General features: G+C 40.8%; 3 protein-coding genes across 6 annotated transcripts in view; 1 reads left to right on the top strand and 2 right to left on the bottom strand.

The window, feature by feature from the left end:
- LOC115109034 (ubiquitin carboxyl-terminal hydrolase 13-like) overlaps positions 1–6,080 on the bottom strand; it is a 40,904-nt gene extending 34,824 nt beyond the window's left edge. Inside the window, exons 1-2 of one of the 2 annotated variants that reach the window (XM_029633585.2) lie at positions 5,858–6,080; positions 4,140–4,265 (exon numbers count right to left, since the gene is read on the bottom strand). In XM_029633585.2, coding sequence (XP_029489445.1) covers positions 4,140–4,265; positions 5,858–5,968 — 237 coding nt within the window. In that variant the 5' untranslated portion in view covers positions 5,969–6,080. Of the gene's footprint in view, positions 1–4,139; positions 4,266–5,218; positions 5,357–5,857 lie in introns of those variants that run through there. The other variant, XM_029633586.2, reaches the window with a different exon arrangement.
- A 5,862-nt stretch (positions 6,081–11,942) lies between these two features.
- Positions 11,943–14,575, bottom strand: LOC115109035 (NADH dehydrogenase [ubiquinone] 1 beta subcomplex subunit 5, mitochondrial). Its single transcript, XM_029633587.2, has 6 exons — positions 14,436–14,575; positions 13,756–13,841; positions 12,929–12,995; positions 12,714–12,775; positions 12,399–12,505; positions 11,943–12,175 (listed from the first exon to the last, which is right to left on the bottom strand). Exons 1-6 carry the CDS (start codon positions 14,551–14,553, stop codon positions 12,055–12,057), a joined length of 561 nt encoding a protein of 186 aa, XP_029489447.1. The 5' UTR covers positions 14,554–14,575; the 3' UTR covers positions 11,943–12,054.
- A 203-nt stretch (positions 14,576–14,778) lies between these two features.
- LOC115109754 (large ribosomal subunit protein uL29m-like) lies at positions 14,779–17,656 on the top strand. 3 transcript variants are annotated; one of them, XM_065009536.1, is made up of 6 exons: positions 14,782–14,925; positions 15,679–15,806; positions 15,929–15,989; positions 16,608–16,704; positions 17,039–17,164; positions 17,473–17,655. In XM_065009536.1, exons 3-6 carry the CDS (start codon positions 15,940–15,942, stop codon positions 17,482–17,484), a joined length of 285 nt encoding a protein of 94 aa, XP_064865608.1. In that variant the 5' UTR covers positions 14,782–14,925; positions 15,679–15,806; positions 15,929–15,939; the 3' UTR covers positions 17,485–17,655. The 3 variants fall into 3 exon arrangements, with proteins under 3 accessions (XP_064865606.1, XP_064865608.1, XP_064865607.1); XM_065009535.1 differs by having other exon boundaries at positions 15,658–15,806; XM_065009534.1 differs by having other exon boundaries at positions 14,779–15,806; positions 17,473–17,656.
- Positions 17,657–18,823: the final 1,167 nt, after the last annotated feature.

The raw sequence follows: 18,823 nt of genomic DNA, 5'->3' as shown, positions 1-18,823 counted from the left end.
GGCCCTTTGACTTTTCCACATTTTGTTATGTTGCAGTCTTATTCTAAAATAGATTAAATAAATACAAAATTCCTCAGAAACCTACACACAATACCCCAAAATGACAAAGCAAAAACAAGTTTAGACATTTTTGAAAATGTATTAAACAGAAATATATATACAACACTACCTTATTTACATAAGTATTCAGACCCTTTGCTATGAGACTTGAAATTGAACTCAGGTGCATCCTGTTTCCCTTGATCATCCTTGAGATGTCTCTGCAACTTGATTGAGGTCCACCTGTGTTAAATTCAATTGATTGGACATGATTTGGAAATGCACAGTGTCTATATTAGGTCCCACAGGTGGCAGAGCATGTCAGAGCAAAAACCAAGCCATGAGGTTGAAGGAATTGTCCGTAGAGCTCCGAGACAGGATTGTGTCAAGGCACAGATCTGGGGAAGGGTACCAAAAAATAATTCTGCATTATCGAAGGTCCCAAAGAACACAGTGGCCTCCGTCATTCTTAAATGGAGGAAGTTTATAACCACCAAGACTCTTCCTAGAGCTGGCCGCCCGGCCAAACTGAGCAATCGAGGGAGAAGGGCCTTGGTCAGGGAGGTGACAAAGTACCCAATGGTCACTCAGAGTTCCTCTGTGGAGATGGGAGAACCTTCCAGAAGGACAACCTTCTCTGCAGCACTCCACCAATCAGGCCTTTATGGTAGTGGCCAGACGGAAGACACTCCTCAGTAAAAGGCACATGACAGCCCGCGCGGAGTTGCCAAAAGGCAGCTAAAGGACTGTCGGACCATGAAAAACAAGATTGAACTCTGGCCTGAATGCCAAGTGTCATGTCTGGAGGAAACCTGGCATCATCCCCACGGTGAAGCATGGTGGTGGCAGCATCATGCTGTGGGGATGTTTTCCAGTGGCAGGGACTGGGAGACTAGTCAGGATCGAGGCAAAGTTGAACGGAGCAATGTAAAGAGAGATCCTTGATGAAACCTTGCTCCAGAGCGCTCAGGACCTCCAACTGGGACGAAGGTTCACCTTCCAACAGGACAACGACCCTAAGCACACAGCCAAGACAACGTAGGAGTGGCTTCGAGACAAGTCTCTGAATGTCCTTGAATGGCCCAGCCAGAGCCCGGACCTGAAACCGATCGAACATCTCTGAGAGACCTGAAAAAGCTGTGCAGCAACACTCCCCATCTAACCTGACAGAGCTTGAGAGGATCTGCAGAGAAGAATGGGACGAACTCCCCAAATACAGGTGCGCCAAAACTCTTCTACCGAAGAAGAGTTGATGCTGTAATCGTTGCCCATGGTGCTTCAACAAAGTACTGAGTAAAGGGTCTGAAAACTTATGTAAATGTGAAATTTCATTTTTTATTGTGAGACACCGAGTAGGTGAAGGGATGATCTCTGCATGTGTGGTTCCACTATACAGCATGGAGGTGGTGGTGTGATGGTGCTTTGCTGGTGACACTGTCAGTCATTTATTTAGAATTCAATGCACACTTAACCAGCATGGCTACCACAGCATTCTGCAGCGATATGCCATCCCATCTGGTTTGCACTTAGTGGGACTATAATTTGTTTTCCAACAGGACAATGACCCAAACCACAACTCCAGGCTGTGTAAGGGCTATTTGTCCAAGAAGGAGAGTGATGGAGTGCTGCATCAGATGACCTGGCCTCCGCAATCACCTGACCTCAACCCAACTGAGATGGTTTGGGATGAGTTGGACTGAGAGTGAAGGAAAAGTAGCCAACAAGTGCTCAGCATATGTGGGATGTCATTCAAGACTGTTGGAAAAGCATTCCTCATGAAGCTGGTTGAGAGAATGCCAAGAGTGTGCAAAGCTGTCATCAAGGAAAAGGGTGTCTACTTTGAAGAATCTCAAATGTAAAATATATTTTGGGTTGTTCAACACTTTTTTGGTTACTACATGATTCCATATGTGTTATTTCATAGTTTTGATGTCTTCACTATTATACTACAATGTAGAAAATAGTCAAATCAAAGAAAAACACTTCAATGAGTAGGTGTGACCAAATTTTTGACTGGTACTGTATTTGTCATTTTTGTATATTTATTTTATATAGTATTTTGTAAATTGTGTGTATGCAGTGCTCCCTTGTGAAAGAAACCTTAAGTCTCAATGGGATAAAATAATCTGGTGTGCATAAATAATAAAGAAATACAATTATCTTCTGTAAAGTACCAGAAATATCAATAGCGTTTCCGGATTATGTCCTCTGAAAATCTTTTCTTTCTCCATCCTTTGGTCTCCAAAACATATAAATGCACAATTCTCACAAGTTGATGTTGAGGTGATGCTAGAGATGATGAATATGAAGTTGAAACAAGCCAGCCTCTTATCAGCTCAAAATATATTTTCCTTCAATGTTTTGTGCCAAAATTGAACACACAAAGTCTAATGTACTTGCAACTAATAACAATATGTCACTGATTTGATAAAACTTACAATCAGGGAAAAGAGGGGGAAATCATTCACACAAACTGAACAAATAAACATGGCACAACAATATTACTACCGTCTCATTCTAGGTCCAAGCTCCAGAGCTTTTGTGACAGGGCCTTCTCCAGGGTTGCGCCAAAGGTCTGGAACTCCCTCCCTCCACCCATCTGTGACTTGAGTCCAAAGCTCTGGAACTCCCTCCCTCCAGCCAACTGTGACTGAGTCCAAAGCTCTGGATCTCCCTCCTTCCAGTCATCTGTGACTGAGTCCAAAGCTCTGGAACTCCCTCCCTCCACCCATCTGTGACTGAGTCCAAAGCTCTGGAACTCCCTCCCTCCAGCCATCTGTGATTGAGTCCAAAGGTCTGGAACTCCCTCCCTCCAGCCATCTGTGACTGAGTCCAAAGCTCTGGAACTCCCTCCCTCCAGCCATTTGTGACTGAGTCCAAAGGTCTGGAACTCCCTCCCTCCAGCCATCTGTGACTGAGTCCAAAGCTCTGGAACTCCCTCCTTCCAGTCATCTGTGACTGAGTCCAAAGGTCTGGAACTCCCTCCCCCCAGCCATCTGTGACTGAGTCCAAAGCTCTGGAACTCCATCCTTCCAGTCATCTGTGACTGAGTCCAAAGCTCTGGAACTCCCTCCTTCCAGTCATCTGTGACTGAGTCCAAAGCTCTGGAACTCCCTCCTTCCAGTCATCTGTGACTGAGTCCAAAGGTCTGGATCTCCCTCCCTCCAGCCATCTGTGACTGAGTCCAAAGGTCTGGAACTCCCTCCCTCCAGCCATCTGTGACCGAGCCCATCACCATCTTTAAGTCCCTCCATAAGCCCCAGCTCTTCACCATTGCCTAGCCTTAAAGGGATACTTTGGGATTTTGGAAATGGAGTCAGATGAACACGTAGATACCAGTTTTATGTCTCGGTGTCCAGTATGAAGGAAGTTAGAGCTCATTTTGTGAGCCAATGCTAACGTGACTGAAAGCAGATACCCATAGACTTTAAGCCATTGCGATAACGCTAGTTAGAAATTGCACTAGTAAGCAACTTCCTTCAAACTGCACAGAGACATACAAATGGTATGCACGAGTTCATCAGACTCCTGAAGTATCCCTTGAAGCCCGTCCCCCCCCTCACACACTCTCTCCCACACCCACAAAACCGCTCGCTCGCTCACTCATACACTGACACATCACAGTCCTTTCCATTCTTGAGCCCCTCCCTTTCATTTTGTTTCATGTTTTTGTTTCTTCCTGCTATTAGTTTAGTGTTGTCTTGCTTTGGATCTCTGTGTTTTGTTTAGGTTCTACTATTGGGCTACCGAGTGGCGCAGCGGTCGAAGACACTGCATCTCAGTGCAAGAGGCATCACTACAGACCTTGGTTTGAATCCAGGCTATATCACATCTGGCCGTGATTGAGAGTCCCATAGGGCGGCCCAGCGTCGTCCGGGTTTGGCCGCCATTGTAAATAAGAATTTGTTCTTAACTGACTTGCCTAGTTAAATAAAGGTTACATTTACAAATAAAAATAAATACTATTGTAGAGCGACTTTGGGTTGAAAAGTGCTATGTAAGTCCCATGTACTATTAAATAATATAATTTGTCAAATGTATGTACACTATGCACTGTCGGTGTGTAGACCAATATAGAAGCATATGGTATGACCCCTCACCTCTTTGACATGCCGTTTGAGGAGCATGTAAACACTCTGTCCGGTTTTACGGTAATGTCTCTCCACATGTTCTCTGCCAAAGCCCAGGAATGTGTTCATACACACATACAAGCCTCCCTCAGACTCCTGTGAACAAAAACAACATGCGGTGAACAACATGCAAGGCACACACACACACACACGAGGTAGCACATGTATAAGGAACAATGATGTGTATTTGTCAAAACAATGTCAAGTGAGGTGATTTAACAATCTGAAATTCAGATAAGCATCTCCCCACACACACGAAAATACCAATGTTTGGGTTCCTACTGCGTGCTTACTTTGGGTCTCTAATGGTGACTCACCAGATAGAACTCATTCATAAATGAGATACAAGGGCAGTACATGGAAATTGCCATTTTCTCCGTTTTGACTGCATTCTATATTATGATTGTTTTTCCCAAGGTGTAAAGACGTTTGGGGTCAATAGAGGACTGCGCAAAGAATGTCAGTTTCCAGTATATTGGGATTTGTTAGCAGGGTTGTGCCAATACAATGGCATTGCCAGTGACACACACACTTGTGGCAGGTGGATTCTATCATTTGATTTTAATCCATGTGATTTTCATGTAAGCTAAAGCAGACGTGGTCTTGCATTTAGGACGTTATTTTCTGAAATATGCCTACAATATGGGTTCATGTTTGAAACAGTGAAACTCCCGTACGGATTTTGCAGACTGCAAATAGTTTAACTGTAATTGCCTACCACTATTAAAAAACAGCAACAGCCACAGAGTATCAAAGTAATGTCACGTGTTCATGTAATTTATGCCTTGAGCAACTGACACTCAACCACCTTCGAGGCACAGGCCTACATGATCCTCTTTCCTACACTCAACGACGGAGGTGTAACAAAAAATATCACACAAATAACCCTCTATACTAACCAAAATCTGCAGTTCCGATTAGGCCAATAGGCCCTGATGAAACTTTAAAGAGCTGAGTTACACACAAGCTTCAACCGCGCTGGGATAAAAATAACCAACTTGTCAGTCTTCAGTCTGACATGATGAACTCCAGACAGCTGAGTCACTCACCTTTAAAATGGTTTCAGTTGAGCAATTATAGATGATAAAATATGTTTCCTCATCAAAAAAACGTGTGAGTAGTTGGTCCTAAAAGCCCAACACATGGTGACCTCAAACTCCCAACAGTTTGTAATAGCGCGCGTGCGTTTCAGTTCATCGGTCTCGTGAAGTTGTTGCAGATGGCAAGTCAATCACATTGAAATAAAATGCCGGACCCCCCAAAAATCTAAGACATTATTTTCTCTAATACAAAAAAAACCATTAGAAATAGCTCCCATATCAATATAACATTATTCTAGTGATTTTACATGTGGCTGGTGAGTCACGCTTTCAATAAAACAACAAAAAAACACACTGAAAAAACTCAAAATAATGTAATGCACCAAAACACAGCCCAACCCCACGTAGGTGTCATTAATTACATTGACAAAACAGTAGACAGGCGCACAAGTACAATTTCACAAAGGAAATACCATTCCACGGGATGTAAACAACATTTAATTATTTATTTTTTCTCAAGCTCAAGAGAATGGTGGCAATGGAAGCCCCAGATCCTGCGCAGCTATTCACGTGTGTTAGGGCAGTTTACGGGATGAGTAAGGACAGCTTGGAACACACAAACACCCCATAATACGGGGAGACACTTACGGGAGAATCGTAGGAAAAGGCACATTCGCTCTTGAAAACCCTGTCTCCTGTTCTGGGAACTCTGATGGTGGGCATATAAGGGACAAGCAGCTCTCCTAAATCTGCAGCCATCTTCGCATTCCTGCTTCTCGCACCACAATGCTAAGGGAGTCACTAGAGAAGGCTGTCAGAGGAGAGAAGATGCTATTTTTAAATCATTCGGTCTCGACATTCCTCCAGCGGCGAGGGATATGACGCTGAAAACATAACGGAGGGGGAAGTCATTTTTATTTTATGCGAGAGCTATCCTCTATAAACATGTAATCAATAATATCTTTCCAATTGCGTATGTCTGTTGCTTAAGAATTATAACGCTGTATTTACCGTAGGCACAGTCACGCACTGAACGGTTTGACTCAAACGAGGGGTCCCACACACTTGATTGATAAAACCACCCATACAAATGGCTACACCCCTCACTGTTTTTCTGAGGACCATTCTCTGTTCAAATTAAAATGGAAATGCTAGATTAGGCTACCAATTGGCTTTTGAAGTGGTTTGGGGGGGAGGAGAGGTTGTGGTAGAAACTAGTAGGGATTTATTTGGTTTTTAAATTGTATTTTCTTAGTAGTACATAATTAGGAAGACCATAGTTGTGTTCCAATACTCATACTAACAGCACTAACCATACTATTTGTGGCGTGAATTGAGTATATAGTATGCTTATTGTTCATGGTATGGATATAGGTAGTATGCCAAAAGTTCCCGGATGTCGTACTAAATTCGCCAAAATATGAAGTATAGACGCAGAGGACACTATTTCCATAATTTAGGGCCCATAATGCAATTCTTCATGAAATGGGCGTGGTTTCACATCGTTTTCAGATTTTAAGAAAATGGCGGAAAATATGCAGCCAAGTACAACAACTGTAGATACAAATGAATTGCTTTAACTAATTATGACATATATTAAGAACATGTTGATCAATTTAATCAAATAATGACTTTTCAAATAAGTTACCTTACACGTTATGTTGGCTGACAATTTGTTACCTACGTTGTCCTTACGAACCACATAGCATATCATTGTGCGTTCTCAATGGACATTTGGTTGCTTTCTTAAATTCGCTCTGGCTATCTACTCCGATTTCAGAGCACTCTCGTCTGATTACTGGCTGGTGTCAGTAAAGGTTGGCAAAAAAGTGTACTTACATTTTTGCCAGCAGCACAGTTACAGTCACCAACTCACTGGATAACATGAAAACTGCCTAACCAGCTCTGCTAGGGTGGGTAAAATGGTCAGAGTGGTCTCATTTGTGTCTGGAAGTAGCTAGCAAGCTAGCCAACATTAGCTTGGATGCTTGACTGCCATTGTAAGGTCAGAACGCTCAAATCAACCCTACTCCTCGGCCTGAGCGTCCAGTGTGCACTCGGGGAGTGAAACGGACAATCTGACAATGCTCTGAATTTACGAGCGCACTCTGGCACTCCATATTGAATTTAAGAACACACCCGAAGTCGTAAAATGTCTAACTCGTCATGTGTTATGCTAACTAGCTAGCAAGAGGTTGCATAGCAACAGCATCAACTTCCGGTAGACAGGCAAAGAGCTAGTACGCTCAACTGAAAGGATCCCATTCTTTACAGTATACTAAAATGAACTAATAGTATGTAGTACTTACTCATGAATTATGTAGTATACAGTATGTTAGTATGGGTATTTGAACACACCTCATGATTGATAGCACAATTGGTTGGTGGCATGCACTTTAAACGTTTGTTTGCGGACCACTACAATATCATAGAAGAAGAAGAAGGCTACAAATTGCACCGCTTGTGCTATAGGCGTAGGGCTACCTTATGATTGTGAAATAAATTTGACATATTTTGCCCAAACGCTCAAGTCCATACTAGGCTACTTATAAGCTGCATAGGCCTATGTATCCAAATTTGCTTCAAGTTTTTGTAAGATAAATACATTATTTCAGACAATACTTTATATTCTATAGGTAACAGCTGTCACACCCTTATCCGTTTCACCTGTCTTTGTGCTTGTCTCCAACCCCCTCCAGGTGTCCCCCATCTTCCTCATTATCCCCAGTGTATTTATACCTGTGTTCTCTGTTTGTCTTTTGCCAGGTCGTCTTGTCAGGTCTTACCAGCGTGTTGTCCAATGTCCCTGCATGCTCAAGTTCTGTTTCCCTGATTCTGGCCATTCTGCCTGCCCTGACTCCAAGCCCGCCTACTGTTCTGTACCTTCTTGACTATGCCCTGGATTATGGACCTCTGCCTGCTTTAGACCTGTCTTTTGCCTGCCCCCTGTTTGGGTCAATACACATATGTGACTCTAGCTGTCTGCATCTGGGTCTTATCCTGAGGTCTGATAAAAGCGTTATTGTAATAACAGGTTTACTTTTTCTCCAGACATAGCCGACACTACATACAGTATATATACAAAAGTATGTGGACATCCTTTCAAATTAGTGGATTTGGCTATTTCAGCCACATCTGTTGCAGACAGGTGTATAAAATCGAGCACACCGCCATGCAATCTCCATAGACAAACATTGGCAGTAGAATGGCCTTACTGAAAAGCTCTGTGACTTTCAACGTGGCACCAACATAGGACGACACCTTTCCAGTTGGTCAAATTTCTGCCCTGCTAAAGCTGCCCCGGTCAACTGTAAATGTTGTTATTGTGAAGTGGAAACGTCTAGGAGCAACAATAGCTCAGCTGCGAAGTGATAGGCTACACAAGCTCACAGAATGGGACTGCCGAGTGCTGAAGCTCGTAGCGTGCAAAAATCATCTGTCCTCGGTTCCAACACTTACTACCGAGTTCCAAACCGCCTCTGGAAGCAACATCAGTACAACTGTTCATCGGGAGCTTCATGAAATGGGTTCCATGGGTGAGCAGCCTCACACAAGCCTAAGATCTCAGAGCACAATGCCAAGCGTCGGCTTGCCACCAGTGGACTATGGAGCAGTGGACACTCGTTCTCTGGCAGTCCAGTGGCAGTCTCATTTGCACACACTGTATACAGATTTTTTCTATTGTGTTATTGTTTATTCCATGTGTAACTCTGTGTTGTTGTTTGTGTCGCACTGCTTTGCTTTATCTTGGCCAGGTTGCAGTTGTGAATGAGAACTTGTTCTCAACTGGCCTCCCTGGTTAAATAAAGGTGAAATAAGAAAAGGTAAAAATAGCAGCAAAGGGGGGACCAACTCCATATTAATGCCCATGATTTTGGAATGAGATGTTTGACAAGCAGGTGTCCACTTACTTTTGGTCATGTAGTGTACTCTTTATGAAGGGAAAACAGCTTATTTGACCACAGTGACTTTTCAGGGTTGGTACTGAGAGTACAATAAGTTCTAAAACTAATTTTCTACATAGATTAATGCTTTCAAATGTATGCTATCTTTGTACCACAAGTCTGCATCTTATCAATATTGGGTGTATAAACAAGGTAAGTTTGTGATATTTCATGATATTTCATGAATCACGTCATGCCATCAGAACAGCCTCAATTCGTTGGGGCATGGACAGGGATGCTGGCCCATGTTGACTCTAATGCTTCCCACAGTTGTGTCAAGTTGGCTGGATGTCCTTTGGGTGGTGCAGCATTATTGATACATATTGGAAACCCGTTTGATCGTGCAAACCCAGCAGTTCTTGCAACAAACCGGTGCGCCTACCCCACCCCTACCCCATTCAAAGGCACTTAAATCTTTTGTCTTTCCCATTCACCCTCTGAATGGCACACATACACAATCCATGTTTCAATTGTCTCAAGGGTTAAAAATCCTTCTTTAAATCGGTCTCCTCCCCTTCATCTACTCTGATTGAAGTGGATTTAACAAGTGACATCAATAAGGGATCATAGCTTTCACCTGGATTTACCTGGTCAGTCATGGAAAGAGCATGTTTTGTACACTCAGTGTATATATAAAAACAATATGTAAAGAAATCCACACACACGCTTTGACACACTCTCACACACACACACATCCCGCTAGAGTATATTCTGTATAAGCAAATCCAATGCAACTCAATGGAGACTTGCATAGTATATAGCCTGGACCAATATACAGCTCTATAAAAACATAAAACAATATCTAAGAAATACACTCTCTCTCTCCCCTAGAGCAAATCAAGTAGATGTAAATTTAATGGAGCCTTGAGAGTGAGTCATTTTACAGAATTCTCTCTTTCTCAGATCTTAAACATGTTCAAATCTTAATAATTGTCTGGAACAATTTATATAAAAATAATATATGAAGAAATCCCCACACATTGCTCTGCTCTCTTTTTTTTTATATACAACTCTGTAAAATGCAAAATGATCAGTTTCTCTGGTTTTACTATTCACAGGCATATGTTTGGGTAAAATTAACATTTTTGTTTAATTCTATAAACTACTGACAACATTTCTCCAAAATTCCAAATAAAAAATAGTGTCATTTAGAGCATTTATTTGCAGAAAATGACAACTGGCCAAAATAACAAAAAATATGCAGTTTTGTAAGACCTCAAATAATGCAAAGAAAATAAGTTAATATTCATTTTTAAACAACACAATACTAATGTTTTAACTTAGTTTGAGTTCAAAAATCAATATTTGGTGGAATAACCCTGATTTTCAATCACAGCTTTCATGCGTCTTGGCATGGTCTACACCAGTCTTTCACATCGATGTTGGGTGACTTTATGCCACTACTGGCGCATAAGTGCGAGACCTTGGGAGGCCTAAAAGCCACAGCCTCGCACCCACTGTGGTATGTGTACCTTTAGATTCAAGCCAGTGTCTTAATACCGCTTTCAAATGCTAGTCGGAACTAGGAAACTGAACTTTCCAACTTGCTAATTCGTTGAATTACAACCAGTTAATAAGTGGGAAGTAACCGAGTTTCCTAGTTCTGACCAGCACGTGAACGAGGTATTTGTAGCTTAACCTGTTATTACTACAAGCAACATGGTGGGAAAGGCCAACCATTCTGAATCTATTTACAAATAAACGTCTTTGACGCTAATGTTGTTTAGTCTGATGTCCTGCGGTTTCTTTGATTGAATGTTTAGTTTGTGGGAACTGTAAAAAAATATTTTAAAATATATATATTTTGCTTATGAATTGAATCACTTTTTGACTTCCATGTTTGCCGATGGTAGAAATGGTCAGAAAGTGCTCGGTGACCTATACTCCACCATGAGACATCCATGCACAGCAATGAGTTGAGTAATATATTTGGCATTTTTGGGCTCAGAATAGGTTAAAATATATAATTCTTGTAACAATTTCATTCTGAAATGCATTTCAAAATACATATGCTGAAGTAATTATTATCTCGACACTGGAGGTTTACTATATAATGACCTGTCTAGACACTTATACTAACACCAAATTACATGCATTTACACCAAACATAATTTGTGGCACATTTTTATATTGTACTAAGTTTAGAGGATGTGAATGGGCTGAGTTAGACTCGGGGTAAGGCCCCGCGATAGACTAGCGCCCTGTCCAGTAGGGTGTACTTGTACATCAATCTGCCTAACACTACAGAAAACAGCAGATAGGCTCCTGCCTATCTGAGTCGTTCTGGCTTGCAAACTTTTACCATAGTCTGTGTCCTGTCATTTAAAATTACCCCAACTCCTGTAATCAGTCCAAGGATGCAGCTTAAAAGGCTTATCTGATCTGCATTGTTGTGAAAGCAAATGTCCCGAGAGTATCGATCATTACATGATCGCGCGTTCACTTCGTTTCATATCTTTCACTGTTTTTATATCAATGCAGAATGAGGGAGAAACATTCCTCACAGCCATCCAGTGGACATTCATTGGTTATGACAAAGTCACTTTTCTTAGGTATGAGGAAGCATAAACGACCTGTCGGTGAACATTGTAATTTCATCACAACAAATGGGAGCAATAACTCAAAAGAAAGTTGAAGGACAGTTGTGCACCACTGCGAGAGAATGGGCCGTTCAGTACGTACCGTTGCAAAACATTTAGCCAAATGAACGCACCCCGGCTAAACCAAATTGTAATTGTGAAGCCCATTAACAGAAAATACCTATAAATATCTAAAGATGAAAAACAGCCTTTCAAAGTATTGACATTTACTTTATTTTAGTCATGAAGAAAATAATATACAAACAGTGAGCCATCAACACGTGGCACTGACAGTTTAGACTGGGTGGTTGGACCGGTTGGTTTAATTGTCAGGCGTTGATTTGATGCTGTTGTCGACCAGATTCTTGTCCAGTGTCTCAATGTGGAACCAAGGTCCATCTCCCTTCGTTCTCATCTGCTTACGCACCTCTAGCTGTTTCAGTCTGCAGGTACAAAAACATTACATTTGCCAAAAAATCCTTTGTACAGATTGTAGATGTGTATTGTCAACAGTCTTTTCTTAAATATTTTACTTTCCATTTTTTGTTAATACAAAACATAAGGAATGCAAGCACTATGTTGCAAGAGGACCTAAATGTTAGGGCAGCAAACCAATTAGATACAGGCTATGCAGTCAGTGGCAGCTCATCACTGTGTGACACTCACCTCATCTCACCCTTCTCAGACTCAATCTGGATCAGAGCCATCATTTTCTCATAGTCTTTCACTGGGGAGTCATAGAAGGTCCGTGAGATCCACCTGGTGATAGGATGCTGCAAATACAGGGACAACAATAGGAATCAACTTTGCCCAAGTCCTATTGTAAGCAATCTCCAGTGGTATCTCCAATGTGAATGTTTTGTTCAGATTTAAAGGCTAGCTGATGCCATTTCATTTTCTGATAGAATGACTAGTCACTTCCGATATTTGCTAATAAGGCATGGATTGTGATGAGTGAATATAACCGCGGGATCGTAGTACCTTGTAGTACTCCCAATGCTCAGGCTCATAACCTTCAGGAATTCCAGCCAGCTCAGCCTCACCTTAAAAAAAATCCAGAATAAAATATTTAGGTAAATTTATATTTTACCATATTTCTCCATAAACATGAACTGAAAGTGCCAGTGTCTTCATCACCGCTGTCCCATATAAAAATGAAACATTTCTGTACAATGGAAATATCTACACACACTCACCGACAAACACATTCACGGATGTCACAAAGACCGCAACTGGGATTCCAGTAAGCAGGATATAGAATTTCTAGGAATAAAAGTGGGGGGTGAATAAGTTAGTGAATGAAGTGGTTCAGTGCTGTGGACAGTGATGTAAATAGGATAGTTCCAGTCCTTGATCATGACTCACAGTTCCATTACATTACACGTAAAAGTCATTGGACGACAGCATCTTCTGTATGGGGGAGTTTTATTAAGAGCCCTGACGCTTGGTCTGAACATTAACACGCACTGCTTGCGGTACGGTTTTGGAAGCATAAGGAAAAACAAAAAAGGCTCAAATTGATACACAACTATATATAGTTAGTGTTCCCACACGGCCATATCTACATGTTACAGCGCTTGTTTACGGACAACAGAGGCGACCACCTATGCTAATTAGCTATCTAACATGCTCAGAACACCTGTATGTAAGCGTATTTTCGTCAGATGGAGTCACATAGCTGTATGGATTTGTGAACTGCTAATTGTTTCTTATTTGAAAGATTCTTTCTCGCTGACGAAAATTGAGGACCATTTGTTTCTAAAGCCGATGATTGACTTTTCTAAACATTACAGCGTTGGGATTGCAGTTCACATGAGCCAGTCTTGGCTGAAGCTAACCGCTGAAAACCGCAGAGAGAAGTCAGAATTTTTCTTAAAACTATTGTTGTTTAAGGACTTGTAAGTAAGCATTTCAGGGTAAGGTCAACACCTGTTGTATACTGCACAAGTGACAAATGCTATTCTCAATCAAATTGTGCCTAGAGTTTGAGAACTAGTTTTAGTCTGAATAACTAGAAACTTACCAATAACTGCAGAAACCTCCGGTCATAGAAGCCAGTGGGCTTGATGATAAACATCTGCTTCCCATGGCTTCCCCAGCGGACTGCCCCTGCAAAGCAACGGTTTCAGGGATGTTAAACACGGCAACACATCATTTATGTGTGCATATAAAGCATTGCATTAATGTGTTTCTGCACCTAGAGAGGAAAAGGTTGGAAAGGTTGCTAGTTAGTTACCATTCAACTAGCTAACTATTGTTCAGTGTTGTGTCAAAAATTAAATTCTGTCATTACTGTGACACTTGGATGAAAGAAAATTCAGTTGTTTTGGTGTGTGTTGTGCTAGCAAGGCTGTGTGTATTTAGCTTGGCTGTTAGTGGACAAACGATAGCTAGCTTAGCAGCTAAGCAGGTCAACAACACGTCAAGTTCATGAGCATCACAAGTCGTTTGAAAACTATGAAAATCAATCAGTCAAATAAAATGTGTATGTTGTCGTTGGTAGTGCTGGCAAGAGTAGACACTTGAGAGAAAGATGGCTAACTAGGTCATGCCATGGCTAGCTAGCCAACTAGCAACGATAAGAATACGTTAGCAGGAAGCTAACGTTAGCCAGTCACACAGGACTAGCTACAAGGTCACAATAAGAAATGCCCACCACGAAAGAAGGAATTGTAGATGTTGGAATCGTGGAATACCATTTACCTTTATCTGTGTGTTGTGCAGTTCTGCTGAGCAAATTCACCACAGAATTCCCCGATTTTAGAGGATTTAGCCTGGCTGCAAAAGCAGCGGCAGACCGAAGAACACTCATGCCCACCATCGCTACTGAGGGCAAGCAGATTGACAGACGCCTCTGTGATTGGCTCGAACATGTAGAGTCGAAGTAGCCATATTTACTAAGGGAAAACATATGCGAATAACAAAATAAAGAATTTATGTAAATATTTAATTTCCAATATGTTGCTTTTTATTAGCTTTTGTTCACGATTAAAATTGATAAAAGTATTTACGTGTGTTTATTTATTTTGATGATGCATCCTGGGTAGAGTATTAGAGCAAACAATGCGGTGACCTCAACAGGATGTGTTTTGACACTTTGCAGACAGTTTCAAAACGCTTTCAGGATATCTGCACCCTTATCAGCTCAATAGTCTGCTCTCACTTTGACCAAATCTCAGTCTTATACTCACAGGTAAGAATCTAAAGCCTACCGTTTCTAACAACCAAATACTCGATCTAAACGTGATTTGATTCTCAATTGCGATATTGTTCTAAAACATAAAGCCCTTAACTTTCATATCACATCCAAATAATTTCACAAATGCAAAATATGCACTTACTGTACAGGAGGTTTGGTGGCACCTTAATTGAGGAGGACGGAATCATAGTATTGCCTGGCATGGAATCGAACTCAAACACATGGATTCCATGTGTTTGATTCCATTCACGCCATTCCAGTCTTTATTATGAGACGTCCTCAGGTGTTCAGTGCCTGTTAAGATAGATAATTAGCACAGGTGGTCCCTCTGTTTTCTGTCTGTAAACACATGACGTAACATATGACCGTGTGGGAACCCTAACCCTATAAAAGGTATGTATCAATGTAATCTTTGTTTTATGAAAATCTTTTATCGTTGATTTGAAAGATATAGTTCAATATAATTCCAAAACCGTACCACAAGAGATGCATGTTAATGTTTAGATTGAGTTTAGCAGCTCTTAACTAAAACTCCCAGGTACAGAAGATGCCTTCGTTCAATGATTCTTATGTGTAATGTAATGGAACTGTGTGGCATTACCATGAGCTATCACCATGAGCTATCACCACCATGGCACTGTCTGTAATGTAATGTAATGCAATGGTGAGGATGCTGATGAATGTATTTTACCATGTACCTAAATCTGCTGTTGTCCCCTCTGTTAGGCTAACATCTCCTCTTTTTAGCTCAAGTTCGCACTGTCATGTGGGCCTTGTCCGTCAGTGTCGGCCTCTGCACACAACCATCAGCAGGAGAGAACTTGAGGAGTTTTTCGACATACCTGAAAACTGGGGGGAGGCAACCGTGAAGTCAGGTTAGCCTTTTGACCGTATATCTGATCACCAAAGCAAAGCTTTTTAAAATTTTAAAAATAAATACATTTCCTCCGACTAAGGGACTGAGTATGAAATTGATTATTTTCATGATTAATTGTAGGAGCACCATGGATGGCCAAGCAACTAAGGACAAAAACTAATGAGGACTTACACAAGCTCTGGTAGGTGGTGGATGTTGACACAAAGTATGTTTACATGCACACTAATAATTTGATATTAAACTGATTATGGCAGTAGGCCGAGTATGGCATTAACCATGTAAACAACTTACTCTGCTTATCTTAATCTGCGTAAGGTCATAATCAAAGTAAGCATAAGTTGATTAAAACACCTGGTTTTCTGATTAATCTTTCAAATGATTAGGACATGTAAACAGCTTCATCTGCTTTCCATCGGTGTATATGATCTGTGTATGTGTCAGCACCAGGTATGCGCGAGTGAAGTGTGTTCGGAAAAACTGAAAGTATGTATTTTATAGTTTTCACATGCAAACTTTATGTCCGAACTCCGAATCAAATAGTTTTCACAAAAATAACATGGTAGAACGTTTGTGATTGGCGATTTTCTGCATTTTTCAAAATCCCATCATGTAGCCTCATTCTCAGATGTGTCCATGTAAACAGGATTATTAAGGAAATCGTTCTTCTTGCAAAGCATGTAAACATTAAAGAACTATTACATTAACCTATCACAATCACATTATTGTGCGCATGTAACAGTGCTCATTGAAGAGCACTGACCTCCAGAATGAATATCCATGAACTAAACTGTTCTCACAGGTATGTGCTCCTGAAAGAGAAGAACATGCTGCTTACCACTGAGCAGGAGTCCAAAAGGCAAAGGATTCAGATGCCAAGTCCAGAGCGACTGAAGAAGGTAGATGACACGGCACTTCTGACCAGGTTCACCATTATTAAACATCTGACCAGGTTCACCATTATTAAACATCTGACCAGGTTCACCATTATTAAACATCTGACCAGGTTCACCATTATTAAACATCTGACCAGGTTCACCATTATTAAACATCTGGAAATATGTCTAGTAGGGCATAGGTAATAATACAAGAATATCAAAGGGGGAGGATTAATGTCAATGACAGCTATCAATGGGTCTCTTTTGGAGAAGTGTTATTAGTCCAACTAGTACCTTTAAAAATGAATGCAGATACTCCAGTCCAGAGAAATTGAGACAACCCTTATGTCCTCAGATTGAAAGGTCCATGAAGAGACACAGTGGTGAAGGAGAGAGAAGACGCTCTCCGCCTGCTCCAGACAGGTCAGGAGAGAGCAAGACCTGGGGCCTGGAGAAAGGATGTCTTTGGACGGGTCTACTGGTACGGAGCTTCCATACACAACACACCACCTTCATACAATATCTCCTTCCACAACAAAGTGTTGCTTTCACCTTACTCTCCTCGTTTGCCATTCAATTTTCAAACATGCTGTACAAAATGTAGCATGTTAGCATGGCCGACATTGAGTGAAGTGAACCGTCTTTGAAAAACTATCGGGGGTGAGGAATTAGGTACTCGAAGCAAACATAGGCAGTTCCCCTGACAAATATTCAAAGTTACTTCATAGGTGTCAAATGGCAAGTTTGAATGTTATTGTACACTCTGCGATCATTGTATTTTTTTTCTAGGTACCGGTTTAGAGAGCATGCCCTTCCTTGGTACATTGACAAGCAATGCAAACGTTTCTACATACCCCTATTTGTCACCCCCCATATGAGGTAAGAAATATTGTTCATGCATTCATTTTTAACAGTGTACAGTAGGAGAACCTCCAAGCAGAGCACTTCAATTATACAAGATGTGACATGGTTTTGTCCTCCCTGCTGCCATTCAGATTGGAGCTTGTGACTGTATCTAAATTAATTGACCCCCATGTTTTTGCATAAATATGTCTGTCATCAGCATTTATTTGATGTTGGTAGACTGTAGCATTTGTATGTCTTTCTCTGTATCATGACGCCTTGACATTGGTTATTAATAATATTAAAGTGATGTACAGACTGAGTTTGTACTCTATTTTTAAGCCACAAAAATATAAATATCCTTGAACATAACCTAATTTTCAAGTTGAAAGAGTGCGCCAAGAATAAATTGTGGGTGAATAAATATTCTGTTTTTAATCAAACTTTTGTAATGCTGTAAACCCTTTCCATCAATTGTCACTCCAGGTATTCTGAACATTGTCTTTTCTATTATGAATGGGATATTTTTCATACCAGTTGGACTGCTCAGACAAGTGTAATAAACTATCATTACGAACGTGAACGTTGACTAACAAAAGTTTAAGCCCTTCAATATTCTACCTACAAGATGGATCTTGAAAAATTACATGAAGGGTCAATAAAACCCTGCAAGCCAGTGATATAGAGACATTAGAAAAGGTTTGTTTTGTGGTTATTTTTTTAAATTTTTGGGGGTATTTTTTCACTTTTATACTTTTGAGAATATTTCAAACCAAAAATACTTCCCATCCAGTAGTATTTTGAATGCTTTGTATGACAGGAAAATGGTCAATTCACATTTATCAAGAGTCATACTGTTTGCAGACTGACTGATTGTCTAGTTGACTTTTTTACACCACTGTTTGTTTTGGACATTTATTTTTTATCAAATGTATTTGACAGGGACAATCTTTACTGTATTTCTGTAAATTTTTCCACCACTGTTTGTTTTGGACATTTATTTTTTATCAAATGATTTGAGCCAGCTGGCTTTGTGATGTAACAAAGGTAGCTGATGATGTAATGAAAACAGACAGTTAAATATGTGTGTGTAGAACTGTTGCACATTTGCTCTGGAAATGAGGACCAAACCTACTCGTCAAAAGGAGTGAATTGCACCTCCAATTGAAGTCAATAATAAGGTATGGAATCATGCCAATACAGTCATTATTTATATAGCTCTGTAGCTTGCAGTATTTTGAAGGAGATAAGCAAGGGAAAATGATGCTTTGGTTAATATTTCTCACGTGAAAGGAAA

The sequence above is a fragment of the Oncorhynchus nerka genome, linkage group LG25 (assembly GCF_034236695.1).
Source record: "Oncorhynchus nerka isolate Pitt River linkage group LG25, Oner_Uvic_2.0, whole genome shotgun sequence".
Taxonomy (NCBI): domain Eukaryota; kingdom Metazoa; phylum Chordata; class Actinopteri; order Salmoniformes; family Salmonidae; genus Oncorhynchus; species Oncorhynchus nerka.
This window is presented reverse-complemented; position numbering and strand designations above follow the sequence as displayed.